This window comes from Arctopsyche grandis, chromosome 6 (genome assembly GCF_051622035.1).
Source record: "Arctopsyche grandis isolate Sample6627 chromosome 6, ASM5162203v2, whole genome shotgun sequence".
Taxonomy (NCBI): domain Eukaryota; kingdom Metazoa; phylum Arthropoda; class Insecta; order Trichoptera; family Hydropsychidae; genus Arctopsyche; species Arctopsyche grandis.
The window spans coordinates 15,672,838-15,691,708 of record NC_135360.1 but is presented as its reverse complement, the minus strand read 5'-3'; the positions used below and the strand labels follow the sequence as shown (position 1 = coordinate 15,691,708).

At 36.9% G+C, this 18,871-nt stretch overlaps 2 protein-coding genes across 2 annotated transcripts; one reads left to right on the top strand and one right to left on the bottom strand.

Moving 5' to 3' along the window:
• Positions 1 to 1,295: 1,295 nt before the first annotated feature.
• LOC143913419 (putative 4-coumarate--CoA ligase 1) lies at positions 1,296 to 17,462 on the bottom strand. Its single transcript, XM_077433175.1, has 9 exons — positions 17,091 to 17,462; positions 10,480 to 10,690; positions 10,259 to 10,405; positions 9,985 to 10,185; positions 9,806 to 9,914; positions 9,500 to 9,726; positions 9,244 to 9,422; positions 8,876 to 9,031; positions 1,296 to 1,796 (listed from the first exon to the last, which is right to left on the bottom strand). Exons 1-9 carry the CDS (start codon positions 17,355 to 17,357, stop codon positions 1,497 to 1,499), a joined length of 1,797 nt encoding a protein of 598 aa, XP_077289301.1. The 5' UTR covers positions 17,358 to 17,462; the 3' UTR covers positions 1,296 to 1,496.
• On the top strand, positions 6,390 to 8,880 carry LOC143913429 (uncharacterized). The gene has a single exon (XM_077433199.1). The coding sequence runs from the start codon at positions 6,594 to 6,596 to the stop codon at positions 8,037 to 8,039; it is 1,446 nt and encodes a 481-aa protein (XP_077289325.1). The 5' UTR covers positions 6,390 to 6,593; the 3' UTR covers positions 8,040 to 8,880.
• Positions 17,463 to 18,871: the final 1,409 nt, after the last annotated feature.

The following is an 18,871-nucleotide window of genomic DNA, read 5'->3' as shown; positions in this document are numbered from 1 at the left end:
GAGAAAACTGGTCACACGCTAAAACTGGTCACGAGAAAACTGGTCACACGAGAAAATTGGTCACACGCTAAAACTGGTCACGAGAAAACTGGTCACACGCTAAAACTGGTCACGAGAAAACTGGTCACACCCGAAAATTTAAAATTGGTCACACAAACAAAAATATTCTCAAATACTTTTTATTTACGAAATTTTTATTATTATCGACTAGACATATGTTCGAGCCAAAGGCCTTCGTGGCCGTTGTTTGTGGTCTTCGCGAAGAGTTCGCGGGCATCTGTCAGCGCATCTGACGCTCTTTAGCCTCTAGCCACGCCGAGAAGGTTGGCAATCGCTTTTAAGTTCATTTCACTTTGACAGTTCGTATGTCAAATCACAAATCTTAATTCACCGCGGTAAATGTACCGCGGGGAGGTCTATGAAAATACTGATTGCGTACTAACACTAAGAGGATCCTTTATTTATGTTCACTTGTTACAATAGTAATTATATGTAAAAAAGAAGGTCGTTTTCGTTTCTCAGCTTCGGAGCCAATGGGACGTTGACATCGTCTTCATCTTTAATATGGACGGTATCTAAAAGTGAATTCGTCATTTTATAATGAACTCATCTACATAAATAAATCGTCGGTAACATTATTTGTTTATCTTTGTTACATTGTATAACATTTTCTATATATTATAATATATATTCAATTGTAAATAGGTTTTTGAGCTCTTTTTCCTATTATGCTGTGCATTAACATTAGAATAATATAGTACTATGATTACTAACCAAATAAAATAAAATTGTAAATTAGAAAATGATCAGTAGATCAGTATTTTTCTTGTATAATGATGTTTTTAGAACAAAGCCAAGCTGTAAAAATATTTTTCAATTTCTCTACACAATCAGTTAAATAATCACATGTTTCGATCGAATTATATGGGATGCGACGATATTACATATATACATATGTACAAACGCTAAAAGTTAATTTACATAAAAATTATTGTTTCTCATGAAGGGGGAATTATAGACGTATCAGAGTTTGAAATTAAGCAAATCATTTTGTTCTTTATCATGAATTTAATGAGTTCACGTAAAATGCTTGGTTTACTTTCATATATTGTATATATAGTAATAGAAGTATATTGTAATATATGCAAACAAATATAAATATTCAATTGTATTTATTGGCATGAAAAATTAAGACAAAACATTAGAATATAAATTAATATTTGAACAATGTAAATTTAATTAAATATAAAACATTAAATAATCAATATAAAATTAAAATTGTCATTCAATTAATAAACACATTATAATAAAAACCAATTACTCCAAAAATATTTGTCTACTGTACAGATCAATTAAGAAATGTATAACATTTCTATTTTCACGACTTCACACTATTTTTATAACAATAATAAACTTGTAAATGTATTATAAATTCAGTTAAAAATCAAATAAAATATTGTAAAATAATAACTATAGGTAAATAATGTCAATTAGTTCTATGTCATCGACTTTCTCAATGTACCTCCCAGTACTTTCAATTCATTGCGCATTATTTTTCCACCAGGATTTCTAGGAATCACTTCGACGAATGCAATGCCACCATCCAAACGTTTATATTTTACCACTTTTTCTGCAATCCAATCGTAAATATTTTTTTCGGTCAACTCTTTGCCCGGTTTCATAACTACGAACGCTTTAGGCAATTCTCCAGCCAAATGATCGGGCATTCCAACTACTGCTGCATCGGCAACACTGGGCATCTCGAGAATTAGATTTTCTAATTCAGTAGGAGAAACCTAAAAAAAATATTTTAAATTAAGAATACCATTTAATTACACCATACTGCATTTGATCCCCGAAAATCACAATGAGTGCTACAAAACTGTTTGTTTTTTTCCAATTCCGGCAACTTTGGCAAATCAATATTAATTAATTTCTACAGCAAAAAAATAGATTGGGCCCATTAAATGTCACGCACATTTTTTCCACGCGCAAAATATATGCCTAATCAAATTCAATTGATAGTGACGTCAATTCATCTGTCCTATAATGATTTTACTAATTTTAAAGTCGGTTACTTCACAGTAATATCTAAAAATATCCTTTGATACTAATGAAATTGAAAAAAGTCTATATTTTTCCATAGTTTGTTGTATATTCAAGAGATAATGTCAAAGGTTGGCACTAAACACAAACGTAAAATAATCGAATCTATTTCTAAAAATGTGTGGCGATTAAGTGATTAATTTAAAAAATTAAAAAAAAAAAATGGAGGTCTTTTGCTAACATTTGCGTGCGGGCCCAATTTTTTTTAGTTACGCCATTGTATCAAATACTATTACAAATATGCTCAGAGCCATATCAATATGAATATGCAAATGCAATTATATAATTTGAAATTTAGTGCATCATAGCCAAATGATATTTTACTTCCAATGGAATAGCTAAAAAGCCTCGTAAAAAGTTTTCAAAACATTTCGGATAACGGATGTTCTCCAATAATCTAATATATAATTTCGATAGAGACTTTGTATGCATATACATATGTATATAATTATGTACGTATTTTTGGTTGGGAACTTCGAAAACAAAACAAAGTTTCTATGACGGCGATTCGATATTTTTTTTTCGATTCAAATAAATTTAATAAAAAAACAAATGAATATTTACTATTAGATTCGTCATGTTTAAGCTGTTTATATTACAAATCCTGAGCAAAGCCGGGTAAAACAACTAGTTTAATATATATAAAAACGGACGCGATGTGTGTTTGTGCCAGACCGTCAACACACAGCCAATCAGAGTGAAGTGATCGAGGAAACGCGAGCAATCGTGTTAGCGGAGAAGTAAGGGGGAGGGGGAGGTGTGGAGCGTCATGTGACGACAGGCCGAGCGATGACAGGCATGTGCGACGATAGTCCGAGTGACGGGTGATACACGGGACCGTCCCGTTTTTAGGTAGCCTGTCCCGTTGTCCCCAAGCAGCTTTGGGACGTCGAAATGTCCCGTTTTCAAAAAGAGAGTATATTTATTGAATTATATATATATATATATATATATATATATATATATATATATATATATATATATATATATATATATATATATATATATATATATATATATAATTCAATAAATATACTCTCTTTTTGAAAACGGGACATTTCGACGTCCCAAAGCTGCTTGGGGACAACGGGACAGGCTACCTAAAAATATATATATATATATATATATATATATATATATATATATATATATATATATATATATATATATATATATATATATATATATATATATATCGTAAAATTATTGAATACATTTTATGCCTGCCCGGAACTAATGCACCCGTAGAAAGAGTCTTTTCACAAATGAACAAGTTGTGGACGACCGAAAAAACGCAATTGCAAGTCGCAGTTCTTAAAGCGATGTTGTTAGTTAAAATCAATTTTAAGAAATCCTGCTAAGAATTTAATTCTTATTTAAAAGCAAACCCAGTAATACTTAAGAAAATTTGTTCATCAGAAAAATATAAAACAACATATTTTTTTTTAATTTATATTATTCAATCCTGTTCTTTTCTTTTCTTCATCAACATTCCTGTCCTTTTTATTAATAAATAAAAAACTATGAAAAAATATCCGTTTTCTTGAATACACATACTATTACGCAGTGCTGGTTTTAGGGGGGGGGGGGCTGGGTAGGGCTGCGCCCGAGGGCGCTAAATAAGTTAGGGCGCCAAACGATGTGCCAAAGGCGTTTTAAAATTTAAAATTAGAGCGCCAAAAGCCATTCAAAATTTTAGATTAGAGCGCTAAAGACGAAAGTGTTTTTTAAGGGTGTTTAAAAAAATTACGTAAAAATTGGTAGATGTCCCGTTTTGAGGACAAAAATAAATGATCACATTAACCCTTTGACTGCTACAACAACGATAAATCGTTGTTTTGAAATCGGCGAAGATTGCTACGACGATCGTTGTTGACGTCATTAATTGTCGTATTTCATTACTTTCTTTGCCAGCGCATCAGTGGCACGAAACATTTTTTTTATATACGTATTTATATTTATTTTTCAATCAAGCTTTATAAATATTTATCAATTTTTTAAAAGCTCTTCAATTTCGGGTTCATCATCAAAGTAAATTTCGGGTTCGTTGTCAAAGTCATATAAGGAGTTATTACTTGGGAATTGATTATTGTCGATAAATTCATTTTCAGAATCAGTAGAGCTGCTGATTTGTCGAGTTCCTCGGCGAGGAGCTATTATTTCGCTTTCGTCACTTTCACTGTCCGATATCATTTTGCAGAGTTAAAATAAATGGCAAAAAACAATAGAAATCCGCTTTCAATTATATAGGTCACGAGACGTCACGAATTCGTGCAATCAATCAAATGCAACTGAAATGCATACAAAATGTTTATGATACATGTTGAAAAATGATTTGATTATTAGAAGTTTCGCATCCTTGTGTGTCTCGCTCACACATACACAATTAAAACCAAGAAAGAAAGAGAGAAAGACCGCTACCTGTTTCAAATGTATCGCATGTTTTAACAACGACAAATACATCGATGTCTAAAAATAGATTATTGAAAAAAATAATGCGTCGGAAACAATCGTCAAAACTTATTTAGTGTATATATGTAGGTATCTCTTTCGCACGCACGCATGTAAAAGCAAGACAGAAAGAGAGAGCGCGAGTCCACAACTGCTTCTTAAAAATGTATTTAAAGTATTAAAAAAATTACGCGCGTTCGGCGAAGCAAGTATGTAAAAAAATATATTATATTTATTTTTTTATAAAGTAATTACAAATGTTAGCATTTTTCGCTTGGACATTGAAAAACCTCGTAGCAGCCAAAGGGTTAAGCCATAGATGTATAATACATAGATCCGCCCTCACGGTTTATACTGGTCTCCCTTTTGGCGCATGCAAAATACATGGCGCATGCACACTTTTCTCTCAGTGGGTTAGTAGCTTCTAAGTAGGAAAGGTCGTATAGGGGGGTTGAAGGTTTTGGACCGTTTCCCAGCCTATGGAAATTCAGTTGTATTTTGAAGAGGATCTTTATTACTCGATTAATACAGGTGTATTTGTATGTACAGCGAAGTAGGTAAAGGATTCACTGGAACGAGCTAGGTCGAGTTCCTGAAGCTCACTGGCATCTGGGGACGATGCACTGGTTTATAAAGGTGTTGCTTGAACAACGCGTGGCTGGGCTGGTGAGATCACGTTCTGGAAGATTCCGACGGGGTCGAGGTCTTCCTTTGTGTTCGATGTTTGATGCGTAGTTGCGTAGCTCCTTGGGATTTCCCGTGTACTCGTGATTGCGTATCTGGAGCGAGTCGAATCGCCTTTATGTGTAAGCTGGACGAAGTATTTCGGCCACGGCTAACTTTCGTGTACGAGAAGAGGACACGACGATGTCATTTGTACAGATTAAGTTCGATGGGGGTGTAGGAATCTCGTCGTCGTCATCGTCATCGAAACCTTCGAGAATATTCCGCAACAACAAAATACATCGAGCGGAACAGCATCAAGCATTCCAGAAAATACTACGCCTCGACGAAAGCAAATTCCTCTTGTACGCATCAACAACTAAAAGCTCGTACGACCACTTTCATCAAGCATTCCAGAAAATACTACGCCTCGACGAAAGCAAATTCCTCTTGTACGCATCAACAACTAAATGCTCGTACGCATCAATAACCACTTCCATCAAGCGTTCCAGAAAATTCTACGCCTCGACAAAAGTGCATTCCTTTCTTACGCATCAACAAACCACCACCATCGGTCAGGCGATTCCAGAAACACTATAAAAGGAGGTACAACCCAAACAACGCCAGTCGACCCACAGCAGCAAGCGTCGACACACAGCAGCAGACCAGTCAACATACAGCTCCTGACCAGCCACCACTACACTACGCGGACTTGGAAGATTAACCAGCCGGACGAGCCAGCAACACACTGCCGTATCCAGAGACCTTCCGAACATAGCCGAACAACGAGCCAGCAACACACTGCCGCATCCAGAGACCTTCTGAACATAGCTGAATGCCGAGCCAGCGACACTACCATATCCAGAGATCGCTGAACGACATACTTTTGCCCACAAATACCATACCTTTGTACAACCATAGGCAAACAATAAAACTTTATAAAACTAGCACAACAGTGTTTCGTTAGGCCGGGATACGGTCAACACATACCTACCCCGCCTACAGGGGAAATAGGTGATATCACAAGTCGTGCTATATCTCTACAGTCGATTGCGGAGATCTTTTCATCTTTTCGTCACTAACTGAGGGGTGCGGGGGGTTTAACTAGTGGGGGGAAGTGAAAAAAACCTTTTTTTCCCCCAACTTCCCCCCGCACCCCTCAGTTAGTGGCGACAAGATCTCCAACTAAATTTGTAGTAATGCCATATATCTAGTCTATTCTAGATCTATGCATTAAGCATGCCCCAATAGTGCTTGCGAAATAATGGCTGACGACGGCATTGCTAGGGCCAGGCGTGTAGCGACACTGACAGTTGGGCGGCGTTTAGCAGTGCGGTGCGGTGTGGCGTGTCGCTCGTCACTCGTCACTCGTCATGATGGAAAATCCTGAAGAAGTGCTGTCCTGGTTGGAGGAGGCAGCTCGTCGCCGACCCGCGACCATTCCTCGAGAGCTGGACGAGTATCTGGCGTGGGTGGCGAGGACCGGAGACTCGGTGTACCGCTGGCCGCTGGTGCGCTCTCTGCTCAAAGAGAAGCTGATTCAGGTGCTGCACGAGTTCCGAGCGCTGACGCCCCCCGCCACGGCCGCCGCCTGTTCGCCCAACGTGCCCCCGTTCGACGGCGAGGCCATGCGGGCCGTCGCTTTGGCCCGCCTCGACGCCTTCCCCGCGCCCCCCTTCACCATTCAGCGCATCTGCGAGCTGCTGGCGCACCCGCGCAGGCACTACAACCGCCTCGACAAGTTCATGCGCGCTTTCGAGAAGAACGTGCTCGTGGTCAGCACCAAGGAGCCGGAGCCGGAGTCGGAGCCCGAGCCGCCCAGGCGACAGCCGCCGCCGCCCGCCGACGCGCCCTGCAACGACTACGACGACGACACGGACACCGAAGAAACCTGCTACCCGCGCTCCCTCTCCCTCTCCCTCTCCCTCAACGGTCCCCTTCTATCTCACGAGCCTTCCTCCTCCACTGACACTGACGAACAAGAGAATCTCTCACCCGGTCACCAATCTGATCCAGAAGCCGCCACACCGGAAACGCCGTACGCACCCGAGCCCGACACCAAGTCTGACGACGCTGCAAAATCATCTGACGCCTCATCTCCGACTCCGAACGATTACAAAGAAAACTACGATCACATAGACACCAACGAAGATACGATGTCCGTCCAAACGTCCGACGATACCGAACTTAACGTTTCCGAAAATACGATCAGCTTCCGCTCGGCCGCTGAAGATAACCCACCGATAATTAACGACGACGGCGACAACGCGTCCGATGTCAAATCGGAAGATGAAACCACCGACGTTGAGAAACCGCCGTCGCCTCCGATACCAGAACCCGATATTCCCGTAGAAGACTCGTCTAAAATGGTGATCGAAAGTGTGGACGAACAAATTCAAGACGACGTTCAAATAGATGTTATTCCTACGACGTCACCTACTCGTAGTGTACCGGAGATTGCTCCGAGTCCGGAAGAAAATCAACCGATAGATGTTGTAGAACCTACTGATAATTTAGTTGAAAAATCGAGTACTCCACCTTCCTCCCCTCGCGAGGAGCCTTTAGATAATAGCGTCGAATCTACCGCCGAAGAACCGAAAGAAGATGTTGCTGTGAGTCCTATCAACGATAATATTGATGTGACGAATGTGAATTCGGCAGATGAAACTACCGAAGAACCGATGGACTGTGCTGAGGAAAAAGTTGAAGTACCAAGTCCGGTTACGCCAAGTGAAGAAACGAACGAAGTGGACGAAAAAATGATAACTGAAGATAGTGCATCTAGTTCTGAACCTGAACAAGGTCCACAACCGGAATAATGTAATAGGTTAAGTATTTATTATTGAAATAAATTAACGAAAGCTGCCAAATGTGCTTATCTTATCTACAATCTCCATCATTGAAAGTCTAGCATCATTATAAATACAATTTTGATTTGATGTGAACTTTTTCATGAAGTCAATTATTTCAAATTTTTTTACGATGTATACGTCATCCATTTACAATGTCTCAATACCGCATATTGTGAATGTATTTTTTGATTAACCAATAAATTGACTTGTTTTCGATTTTCTCAGACTGAAATAAACATTATTACTATATACCATATAATTTATATTATTTTGACGATCTGTTCTCGTAAATTTAATCAGATATTTCATATTTATATGATATATGTACAATTAAAAAAGTCTAATGTTCCATTTGCTCTAGCGAAGTATTAGAATTTGTACAATTGTGATAAACTGAAATAAATATACCAATTTTCGTATTGACACAAAACTAATGAATAATTCATACCCTGACTGCTCGAATTAAAAATACATTATACAAAACGAATTTTTTCTAAGACGTTTTGGTTTTCATCCATATGTATATAACATTTGACTCTTCTGTCAGATGGTGCCTTAGATAATAAATTTATATTTAAATATCTATTTGAAGACCATTATTAAATGTAATCTTACTATTATATAGACTGTTTCATTCCCACCATAGTCGCAGTATTTTCTTTCGAAGTTTGATCTCATTTTTACGTTGTTATAGAGTTCACATGTCAAAATTAACATAAGTATTTCACTGATTGTGATTTAGGGAAGTGTATGTTTAACAAATTTTCATTAAACTTTTTATAAATATCTCTTATATTTCTCACCTGATTACCCTTTACTTTAATGAGTTCTTTAGTTCTGTCAACAATGTAAAAGAAATGATCTTCATCATAATAAGCCACGTCTCCTGTATGTAACCAGCCTTCTTCATCGATAGTTTCTTTCGTTGCCTTTTCATTATTTAAATAACCTTGCATAACCTATCAAAACATTTTTTACATTTATTTTATATTTCAGTAAAATTTTCTATCATAATTTTTATATGACTACAATTTATGAATAAATAAGCCTCTGGAATTTCCATAATATAACATTTTCATTGCTTATTTGCGTTAAAATTGTTATCCAGTATATTCCAGTCATTTCCAACCACACAGCAGCTAAAATCTTGATGATTAAATTCATAATTTACCTGAGGACCTCTGCATAAAAGTTCTCCAGTCTTGTGAGTTCCGACATTTTCACCAGTCGTTATTGATACTACTCTACACTCAGTACCCGGTACTAATTGACCGGCTGAAGTAGCCTTTGAAGCCGGGAATACATATGGAGTTAATAGAGTAACGGGAGAACTTTCGGACATTCCAAATCCTAAAATTAATTTTTAAGGAATATTATTGCACTTAAATATAGATTGATTTATTTAATTTAATAGTATAATCCGTTACCTTGCTGAAGAGTAAGTTGATCCCTTGTTTTGCCACACTTGAGTAAAAATTTTTCTAAAACGCTCTCGGACACTGGTGCTGCACCGATTGTTACATCTTGTATTGAAGATAAGTGGTCTTTCGTAACGTTTGGATGATTTGCTAAAAATGTTAATAAGGATGGCACCACAAATAGTGTTTTCGGCCTATATTCTGCTAAACATTTTATATAATCTTCCGGTGTGAATCTGAAGCAAATAAAAATTACCAACAATATTAAAGAAAAATTATTTAAATAGCATAAAATGAAGATGATTTTTGTCTCACCTTGGAATTGTTATAATATGTTTTCCAATCTCAAGATTGTAGTTTAAAATGCCATTGAATCCGTATATATGGAAAAATGGAGGGACTGTAAGAATTGTACTACGATTGCCTAAAAAAAAATCAACGTTTCTTTTATAATCGGTGATGAAGATCACATATAAAATTATATTTATACTTACGCTCTCTTTCTTTATATTGTCTGAATACTTCGTGTCCAAATTGTTTTAAATTCGTCACAAGGTTTTTGTGTGTCAATAAGACGCCCTTTGGAAGACCAGTAGTTCCGCTAGAATATGGTATTAATGCTACGCTATTTATATCAATCTTGGGCATGTCAACCTCATGATTGGTTAACAATAAACTTTTCAAATCAAATACATCTGCAAATTTTAATAAATTAAAAGTCTCATACGATGGCTTAAAGAATTAAATATAAATTTAAAAAATATATACCATTTTCTGATTTTCCATTATCGCTGATAAGGACGGTCGATTTGTAAGATGGTAAGCTTTTTTTCATTATTTCAACTTTAGGCATAAACATATCAATAGTTATAATTAAATTTACATTACAATTTGAAAATTGTCTAGTCAGTTCATCTGAAATGAAACAATAATTTGATTATAGCAATTCCGTCTTGCACAATTTCGTGTAGAACGTAATGAGCACTAACCTGGTGTGTATAGTGGATTGGCACATGTGACACGAAGTCCTGCCTCCATTGCGCCGAAAATAACAACGACGTATTCCGGTATATTGGGCAAGATGATTCCGACAGTGTCACCTGGTTTCAGTTTTAGGGCTGAAAGGATGGCACGGCTGAATCTTTGTATCATGGTACGACACATGGCATAAGTGTAGGTTCTCCCTGTTGCACCACATGTCTTAGAAAACATTAAATCTGATTATCATTGCATTATCATTATAAATGCACAAGTAAATTAAAATGCAAATTCGAATTGTATTTTAAACTATTTTGAGAAACTCGGGGGGGAAAAAAAACCACGTCATCCTTGGTCAACCGAATGTGGCAGCCAAACTTTTTATCTGTAATAGATGTTTTTAAATTTCGCAAACTATACAAAGTCCAAGTTCACATTCTGAAAATAGTGCCATTCTGCTATTTTCAGCGAGATTCGTTAATACTCGATTTATAACACCTATGTATGTATTTGAGACTGATGAAAAATTATATATTCTTCACATGTATGTATGTACATATGTACACATAAAATTTATTTTATAATAACCTGAAAGTCCAATAAAGTATGATTGAAATAATAACAATTGTAACGGGTGCAAAGAACAACTATTTTAATTAATTTGCGGTCAATGGAAACGTTCAATTGTTCACAATTGATTCGTGTTAGCGGGTGAATTCATTGTATTGTGAACGATCACATAAAGATTAACGACATTTAATTTTGACCTTAAAACACTGAAATAAATACTTATTCACCGCCCATGGTAGGATAAAGGCCTCTTCAACACGCTTCTATTCGTTTCTGTTTTGAGTAACTCTCATCCATCTCATCCCACAGATTTTTCTAACTTCATCCACCAATCTCCCTTGTTCCTTCCTTGCACCTCTTTACATTCTCTCAGGTACCATTTGAGCACTTCTTTCGTCCATTCTTCTAACTACGTGACCCGCCCATTACCATTTCAAACTCTTCACTGTCTACACTATATCAACTTCCATTGTCATACCCATGTATTCCGTTTAATATTTCTCCTCGTTGTGCCGAGCATACAGCGTTCTATACTTATTCGAGTGTATTGGACTTTATGTAGCATTCCGACGCTAAATGCACAAATTTCGCATCGAAACGATACATTTAAAAATTTTACAGCATAACCCAGAGCATCGTAACCTCTGGATATTCGCGACACACATTGTTTACGACTCGTAGAGTTTGTCAGCTACGTATATATGTACTTCATCGGCAGTTGCTTGTTATTCCGTATATGCATAGGGACAAAACACTAACTAACATCGGTTTTCTCCCTCACACGCGATCTCACTCGCACGCATTAGGCCGAAGTGCTGTTCGGAGAACACATATTACCGCGGTGCACAGGTTACGATGCTCTGGCATAGACCAACAAATGCACGTAACCAGCAAGTACGGAAAGTATTATTTGGTACATTCTATATGAATGCGCATGCGCCAATGGAATGTATGAATGTGTCCATATATGTAGAATGTACCAAAGAATACTTCCCGTACTTGATGGTTGTGTGCAGTTGCCGGTCTGTGTTGTGCTAATATAAATATACCTTAAAGGAGCAGACACACAGAGTGATACACAGTTTTTCAGATGCAAACAAAGCATTGGTATGTTTAGTCTGTACCGTCGCGATCCTTCCTAAAACTCACCCCCTGGAGTGTTCTCGGTGATATTTTACCCTTTTATTGACATAGAAGTGATCGTTAACGGTGATTCCCAAGATCGCACGAATTAACAATGACATGACACGCCCATCCCAGTTCCAACTGGTCTATCTAGTCATGCCGTGCCGCACTTATGAGTGTTCTTACCATTAATCAGTTTAAAAAGGCTATAGTATAATACTTTGATTAACTGTATATTCAGATTGTGTTCATGAATGTATAATATGATCCGTTGTATTTGAAAGTGACGGACGTCCAATTTTCAGTTCCAAAAAACACTATTCTTGTTTGACTTAATTCACAAATTTTTATCACTTATTTTTATTCGATGTGTATAGAATATCGGAAAATCAAAATAAACGTACTACAGGCCACCAGCATTTTTAAATATTGTTAAACATAAGTATGTACATAGGCAAAAGTCCAGTTTTCTTCATTTCAAATATTTCGCAAAACATCAAATATAATGTTTTGTAAAATATTTCTCGAAATGAAGAAAACTGGACTTATGCCACTTTCAACTACATATAATGGCTCATATGTACATATATATATATATACACACGTAATCTGTGGCGTGCTGTGAAAATCTCCATGTTTCTGTCGCACAGCCTTAACTTACGTGTGCGAGAGCAGGATACAAAGGGACTAGGTGACGTCATTCCGAGTCCCCTTATAAGGCGAAAACACACTGATTGGTACGGGACGTCACGTGTCCTTGGCTTGCCACTATGACCGTAAACAGTATTTGGGTATTTCCCAAACCGAATGCGGTTGTACTTGCACGTGCAGAATGCATATTTTTGGGAGGTCGCACGTGTATGCACATATCCATATGAAACCGACAAGTTTCTCCTACATTTCTTCAAATATGGGATTCACCGTTATCGATCACTGTCAATCAAGGATATAATATTACCGAAAACACTCCAGGGGGCAATTTTTGGGACTGTATACCATGTATATGGGCTAGGGGTGATGCGTTTTTTTCGCATGTTTTAAAAGTATCTCAAAAAAAATACGTAACACGTATCACTTGAGTGTTTTCTCCCATATCCTGCTCGCTTACAACCAAATAAAACTGTGCGATAAAAACAGGTAGATTTTCATAGAACGCCACTGGTATGTATGTATGTATGTATTACAGCGAATTTTAATTTGTATAGTATTATCACGAAGGCAAGATAAAATAATCTAGAAAAGTAAACGTTGCTAATTTCCTGCAACAATTATAAAAATGTTGCGGTGAGACGCAAATAGACAAAAAGAAGAAGCGTCAACGACTTCTGTGTGGGTTACACATTACTGCATGTGACGCAGGTGCCGGTTCTTTCGCAATTCAACTCGACAAATAACACAAAAATGCAGAACTATATCCGTGTATATACCTATCAGCCACAGTAATTGGTTTTTAGGTATGCTGGACAGCGAACAACTCGATAAGAAGTCGAAAACTGTAATGTACATATGTAGTACTAGTGTTTTTACCCGGCTTGGCTCGGTATTTGTAATATAAACCGCTTAAACATGGCCAATCTAATAGTAAACACTTTATTAAGTTTATTTGATTAGTTTTATTTTATTTAAATTTATTTGAATATTCATTTGTTTTTTTATTAAATTGAACGTCACGGACTTTTCGAACCAAACAAATAAACATACACTGCATATGTAATGTAACAAATCAGAAGAGGAACTTCCCCTATCGACAAATTTGAAATAAACCACATTTCAAAACTATTTTCTACAATGCATTGAAATGGTTTTTTGTGCAGTATATGTATGTTACTTTTTTTTAAACCACTCAAGTTCAGGTAAAGGGGATGGCACGTGTGTACAAATAGGGGTTGGAAACCATTTCGTCAATTAAATTATTCTTGAATTGAGTTTTATTTGGCTACTGAACGATATTATAAACTTACCTGAATAAAAAATAGGTCAAGTTCCGTTACGCTCATACTGTTCTAAAATTAAAAAAAGCTCGTCGCCCATGACAACTTTTCATGTATGAAGTAACCTTCGGCAATCGCAATAAATGCCAAAGCGATTTTAATATTCAAGTTTAAAATCAATATGTCTATTGCATTTCAGCTGAAGGAAATACAATTCCGACGTCATATCACATATAATGTCGCGCAAAATAAAAGCGTTTCAAAATGTTAAAGCAGAATTAGAAGTTGCTTCAATTTTTTTGTGTTCATTATTTGCAACTCATCCAAAAGTTTCTTTTTTATTGTAAGATTTTTTTCCACATACATTAGAGTTGTACAAATAGCGCTTTCTATTTACGCTTTAGCCGGCCAATTTTCTGGACTTGAATTTACTGCGAAAGACTAAATATTGACCTTTGTCCCCTTGGTACATTTACTGACCTTCCGACTCGACTCACATAGGAAATTATCACTGGTATGTACATATACATATACGTACACATACAATGACGGTTATCTCCATCGGAAGTGCAACTCATCTGACGGTAACTTTGATGCACATTTTGAATAACCTTACTTTTACGATTTTACATTGTGCCATCCTTTGGAAAGTTTAACTTGGAGCAGACAAGACAAAACGGCCTTGATGACCCAGTTTTGTATAGATCTGGGTCAAAGGATAAAGAATAAGAAAAAGGATAATTATATAAGCTGCTAGTAAAGCGACGAAAGCTTGTGTCTACATCTCGATGTCCTCAACTTTCAAATACCTTGAGTGAAAGTTGTAAAGTATGCGCTCTAGTCTATAGCGAACCTATTCACACCAGTATCATTAGTCTTATCGCGAAACTTGTGTACATTTCTAAAATTCGAAAAAATCTCATTCAATATTTAAAATAGTTTAGACTCTAGACTTTGGTATGTGCGTAACTCCCGTCTTACGCCAAATAGAAATGTCATTCAACATATTTGTAGAAGATTTTAGATGTTATAAATATTGGCTAACGCTTAATTTTTTTTGACGCTTATTACATACGTGCGATGCTTCACAGTGGGAATTATGCACGTAAACTATTTTGAGCTAAAGTTGATCTCAAAACTCTGGACCTATAAAAAGAAAATCGTTTCCAAAGTCCAATGGCACATTTGCCAGTTCAGTATGATCAATTGAGTTCGCAGACGTATAAACACACTAGCAATTATGAACGTGTTTTGGAGAAAAAAAATTTAGCAGTCGTAAATTGCCCTTTTCTTGTAAACAAAACCTTGGAATTGTTTTACAGACTCAATGATAAGTTGACTTAAAAAATTATAACAATACAGAACGCATACAAGGTTAGGTGAAAAATTAACAAGTTTTTTTTATGAAAAATTCACAAAATAATTGCTGTACGCTTTTTTAGAATTTTACGAATCATTAAATATAATTTTCTTATTTTTTATCAATTTTAATTTTTTTAAGAGAGGTTTGCTATTACAGTCTTCAATTTAATGTCTTGTCTGTAACGTGCACATTGATCAATCGATTATTGTTTGACATTTCGTTGACTTTACACTGAGGCAACAACTACGTAAGAAGGCCTCATTATTTGATCACAACGTTTGACAACATTAAATTAAATGTCAAAAAAACGATACTAGTTGGCCACTCCACACTTCTAACATTGCGCCTGTGCGCATCTTGCTGCGCATCGAGCAGATGTTCACCTTTGAAGAACAATTCCAACCCCTATTTCGGGAACACCCAATGCCACTACTTCTACTGAGAAGTCCTTCCTTCTTTAAGAATCAAATTTAGGTTGGAGAACCGCAGCCGGACATGAATTTTTAGACAGAAAAGACCTTGTAGTGCGCAACTTGACTGTTCCCCTACCTTGAGGGGTGCAATTCACCCTCTGCGCGTAAGCGATTACGGTATCGATTATTTCCTGGGCAAGTGTAGGGATCCCACGAGCCACGTGCCGAAATAACGAAAAACAAATACGCAAATTTGTGCAAAATTTACCACACTCTTATTGTGCCTAATTGCACGTGCTCGTTGGCTTCACAAAATCAAAACAATTCCTCGTCGACGCGCGTATGCAAATTTGTTTATTGTGTGTAAAATCGTCACGGAAAATTTTGCATTTGACATACATATATCGATCTTGTACTTTGATGTATTTTTGTAAAATATTTGGTGCACTTTCGAAGGGTTGCATTTATACACAAAAAAATTATACCCTACTTACGCATGTACAGTTTGTTGGCACCACTTAATCTAATTATTATTATTAATATTTAATTGTTATTATACAAATCAAAGTACAATTGTTATTAGGTAAACAATCAATGTGTGCATTTTTGTCTGGTATAATTAATTACCTATTCTGAATTTTTACTTAATTTAGTAAGACATCACCAATAATACAATATGAAAGAATCTTTACTATGGATTAAAAACAATCCATTAAAAAAAATTGAAATTGGGGATGAATCATGCATTATACGATGATTTTACACTAGACTTTGTACAGAAGGCAAATCGGTTCAATTAAAATACGCGAGAAAACGAAAATATGAGATACTTACGTTTTTGAACATTTTAATTATTTTTTTCCATTCTGACCGTTTTTTTTTCGTATTATTGTGGAGGTGACATGCATAACTGTATAGTATTTTCAAAATGGACTTATTTCAAACAAAAATTTACGTCAAATATTTTTAAAAATAGATTTCAAGTACAATCTAATCACATGTCAATTATAAAGATTTTGTTTATTGGTAACTAGGCGCAACCGGTTGTACGTATTTATATACTTTCTAGTTCACTTGCTTTTTCAATTCATCGATAGGTCGATACATTTGTGAGAGATTTGCACGGTGAAAGTGCCCATTACTGTGCAATTAATTTAAATTTAATAAATGTTTCTAACTACCCACTAAATATATTGTATATTGTAAATGTTGGAACTCACTATAGCTGGTAGGCTACCGTAGTCTTCACTACTCTTGAACACGTATTCGGTGAGGTGCTCCTTGGCTTCTTCGATGTCTCCGAAAGGCGAAGACAGGATGTTATTGTCCCGAACTGGACCTGCGAGGCTCGATAATGACCGCGCCTGAAGGGGTGTGTTTGTGGTTTCAGAAGCTAGAGCGCTGAAAAACCTCTTGGCTATTTTTTTGTGGGTCAATAGGGCGCGGCACAGGGACGCGTTAGCCCTTAGCAAGTTGAGCCTGGACATGATTGGCGCCAGTTTTAATTGAACAAATGATACAAATGTGTCGTCGAAGAGGGAACTTCGGTGAGCGCGTGTTCTCACAAGCAGCGCTGCCACCGTTTGACTATCCGACGCGCTTTTATTATTGGTTTTGTATCCAAACACTACCAGCATTTGCCACAGGGGTTGTTAACCGTGCGGCCCGCGAGCGTCAGCCCCCGCATCCAACGTCCGTAAAGTCGGACGCAAACAAAAACCGTAAAAAGCGAATGAATCGTCCGTCGCAAGGGATGCATGGTCGTGCATGCTCATTGTTATGGTCACCACATTTAACGTCACCACTTCGTTAACTATTTTTAAATATAATGATCGAACATAAATAACGCCAATTAAAATACATTAGTTTTTTTTGGCAGCGCTTCCGATTTGCGATTGTAAATTTTCATTAAAGACAGTAATAATTTCAAAATAAAAAAAAATAGTAACGCTCGGGTGTAAATGGCCACAAGCTATTTAAATTTTGTCATATAACTATTGCGGTAAATGGACTACTAGTCACATGTGCACCAGTCACAGGACAACCGGTCGCTCTAGATCGGTCACACGCATAGATGTATAATACATAGATCCGCCCTCACGCTTTATACTGGTCTCCCTTTTGGCGCATGCAAAATACATGGCGCATGCACACTTTCTCTCAGTAGTTAGCTTCTAAGTAGGAAAGGTCGATTGCGGAGATCTTGTCGTCACTAACTGATGGGTGCGGGGGGTTTAACTAGCGGGGAAGTGAAAAAAACGCCGACCGCTGCGTCGTAGGGAAAAAAACCTTTTTTTTCCCAACTTCCCCGCTAGTTAAACCCCCCGCACCCATCAGTTAGTGACGACAAGATCTCCGACCAAAATCACGCGTTAGGGCCCATCTATGTGTATTATAAATCTATGGTCACACGTGATCACCCGTCACACTAAAACTGGTCACACCCGAAAATTGGTCACGAAAACTGGTCACACCCAAAAATTCGACCAATTTTTAATTTTTGGGTGTGACCAGTTTTAGTGTGACGGGTGATCACGTGTGACCGATCTAGAGCGACCGGTTGTCCTGTGACCGGTTCACATTTGACTAGTAATCACTAGTCACCGGAGTCTGAGGGGGCCGTGTATTGTTCAAAGGTTGTAAATGCATTGTTAAAGGTTTGCCGAACAATGGATAGCACTGTGACTATCCTACCTCTAGTAATCACCGAACCAACTATTGCATTGAAAAAAAAACAATTGCATTGAAATTAATTATTTGGATTGATATTATGCAAGGTACTTATTATGGCTTATTATAAACTAGTGGTTTTACCCAGCTTCGCTCGGTATTTGTAATATAAACCACTTAAACATGGCTATTCTAATAGTAAACATTAATTCGTTTTTTTATTAAATTTATTTAAATCGAAAAAAAATAATATTCAACGATATCGATATCGTCGTCATAGAAACTTTGATTCGTTTTCGATGTTCCCAACAAACCTTACATACATACATAC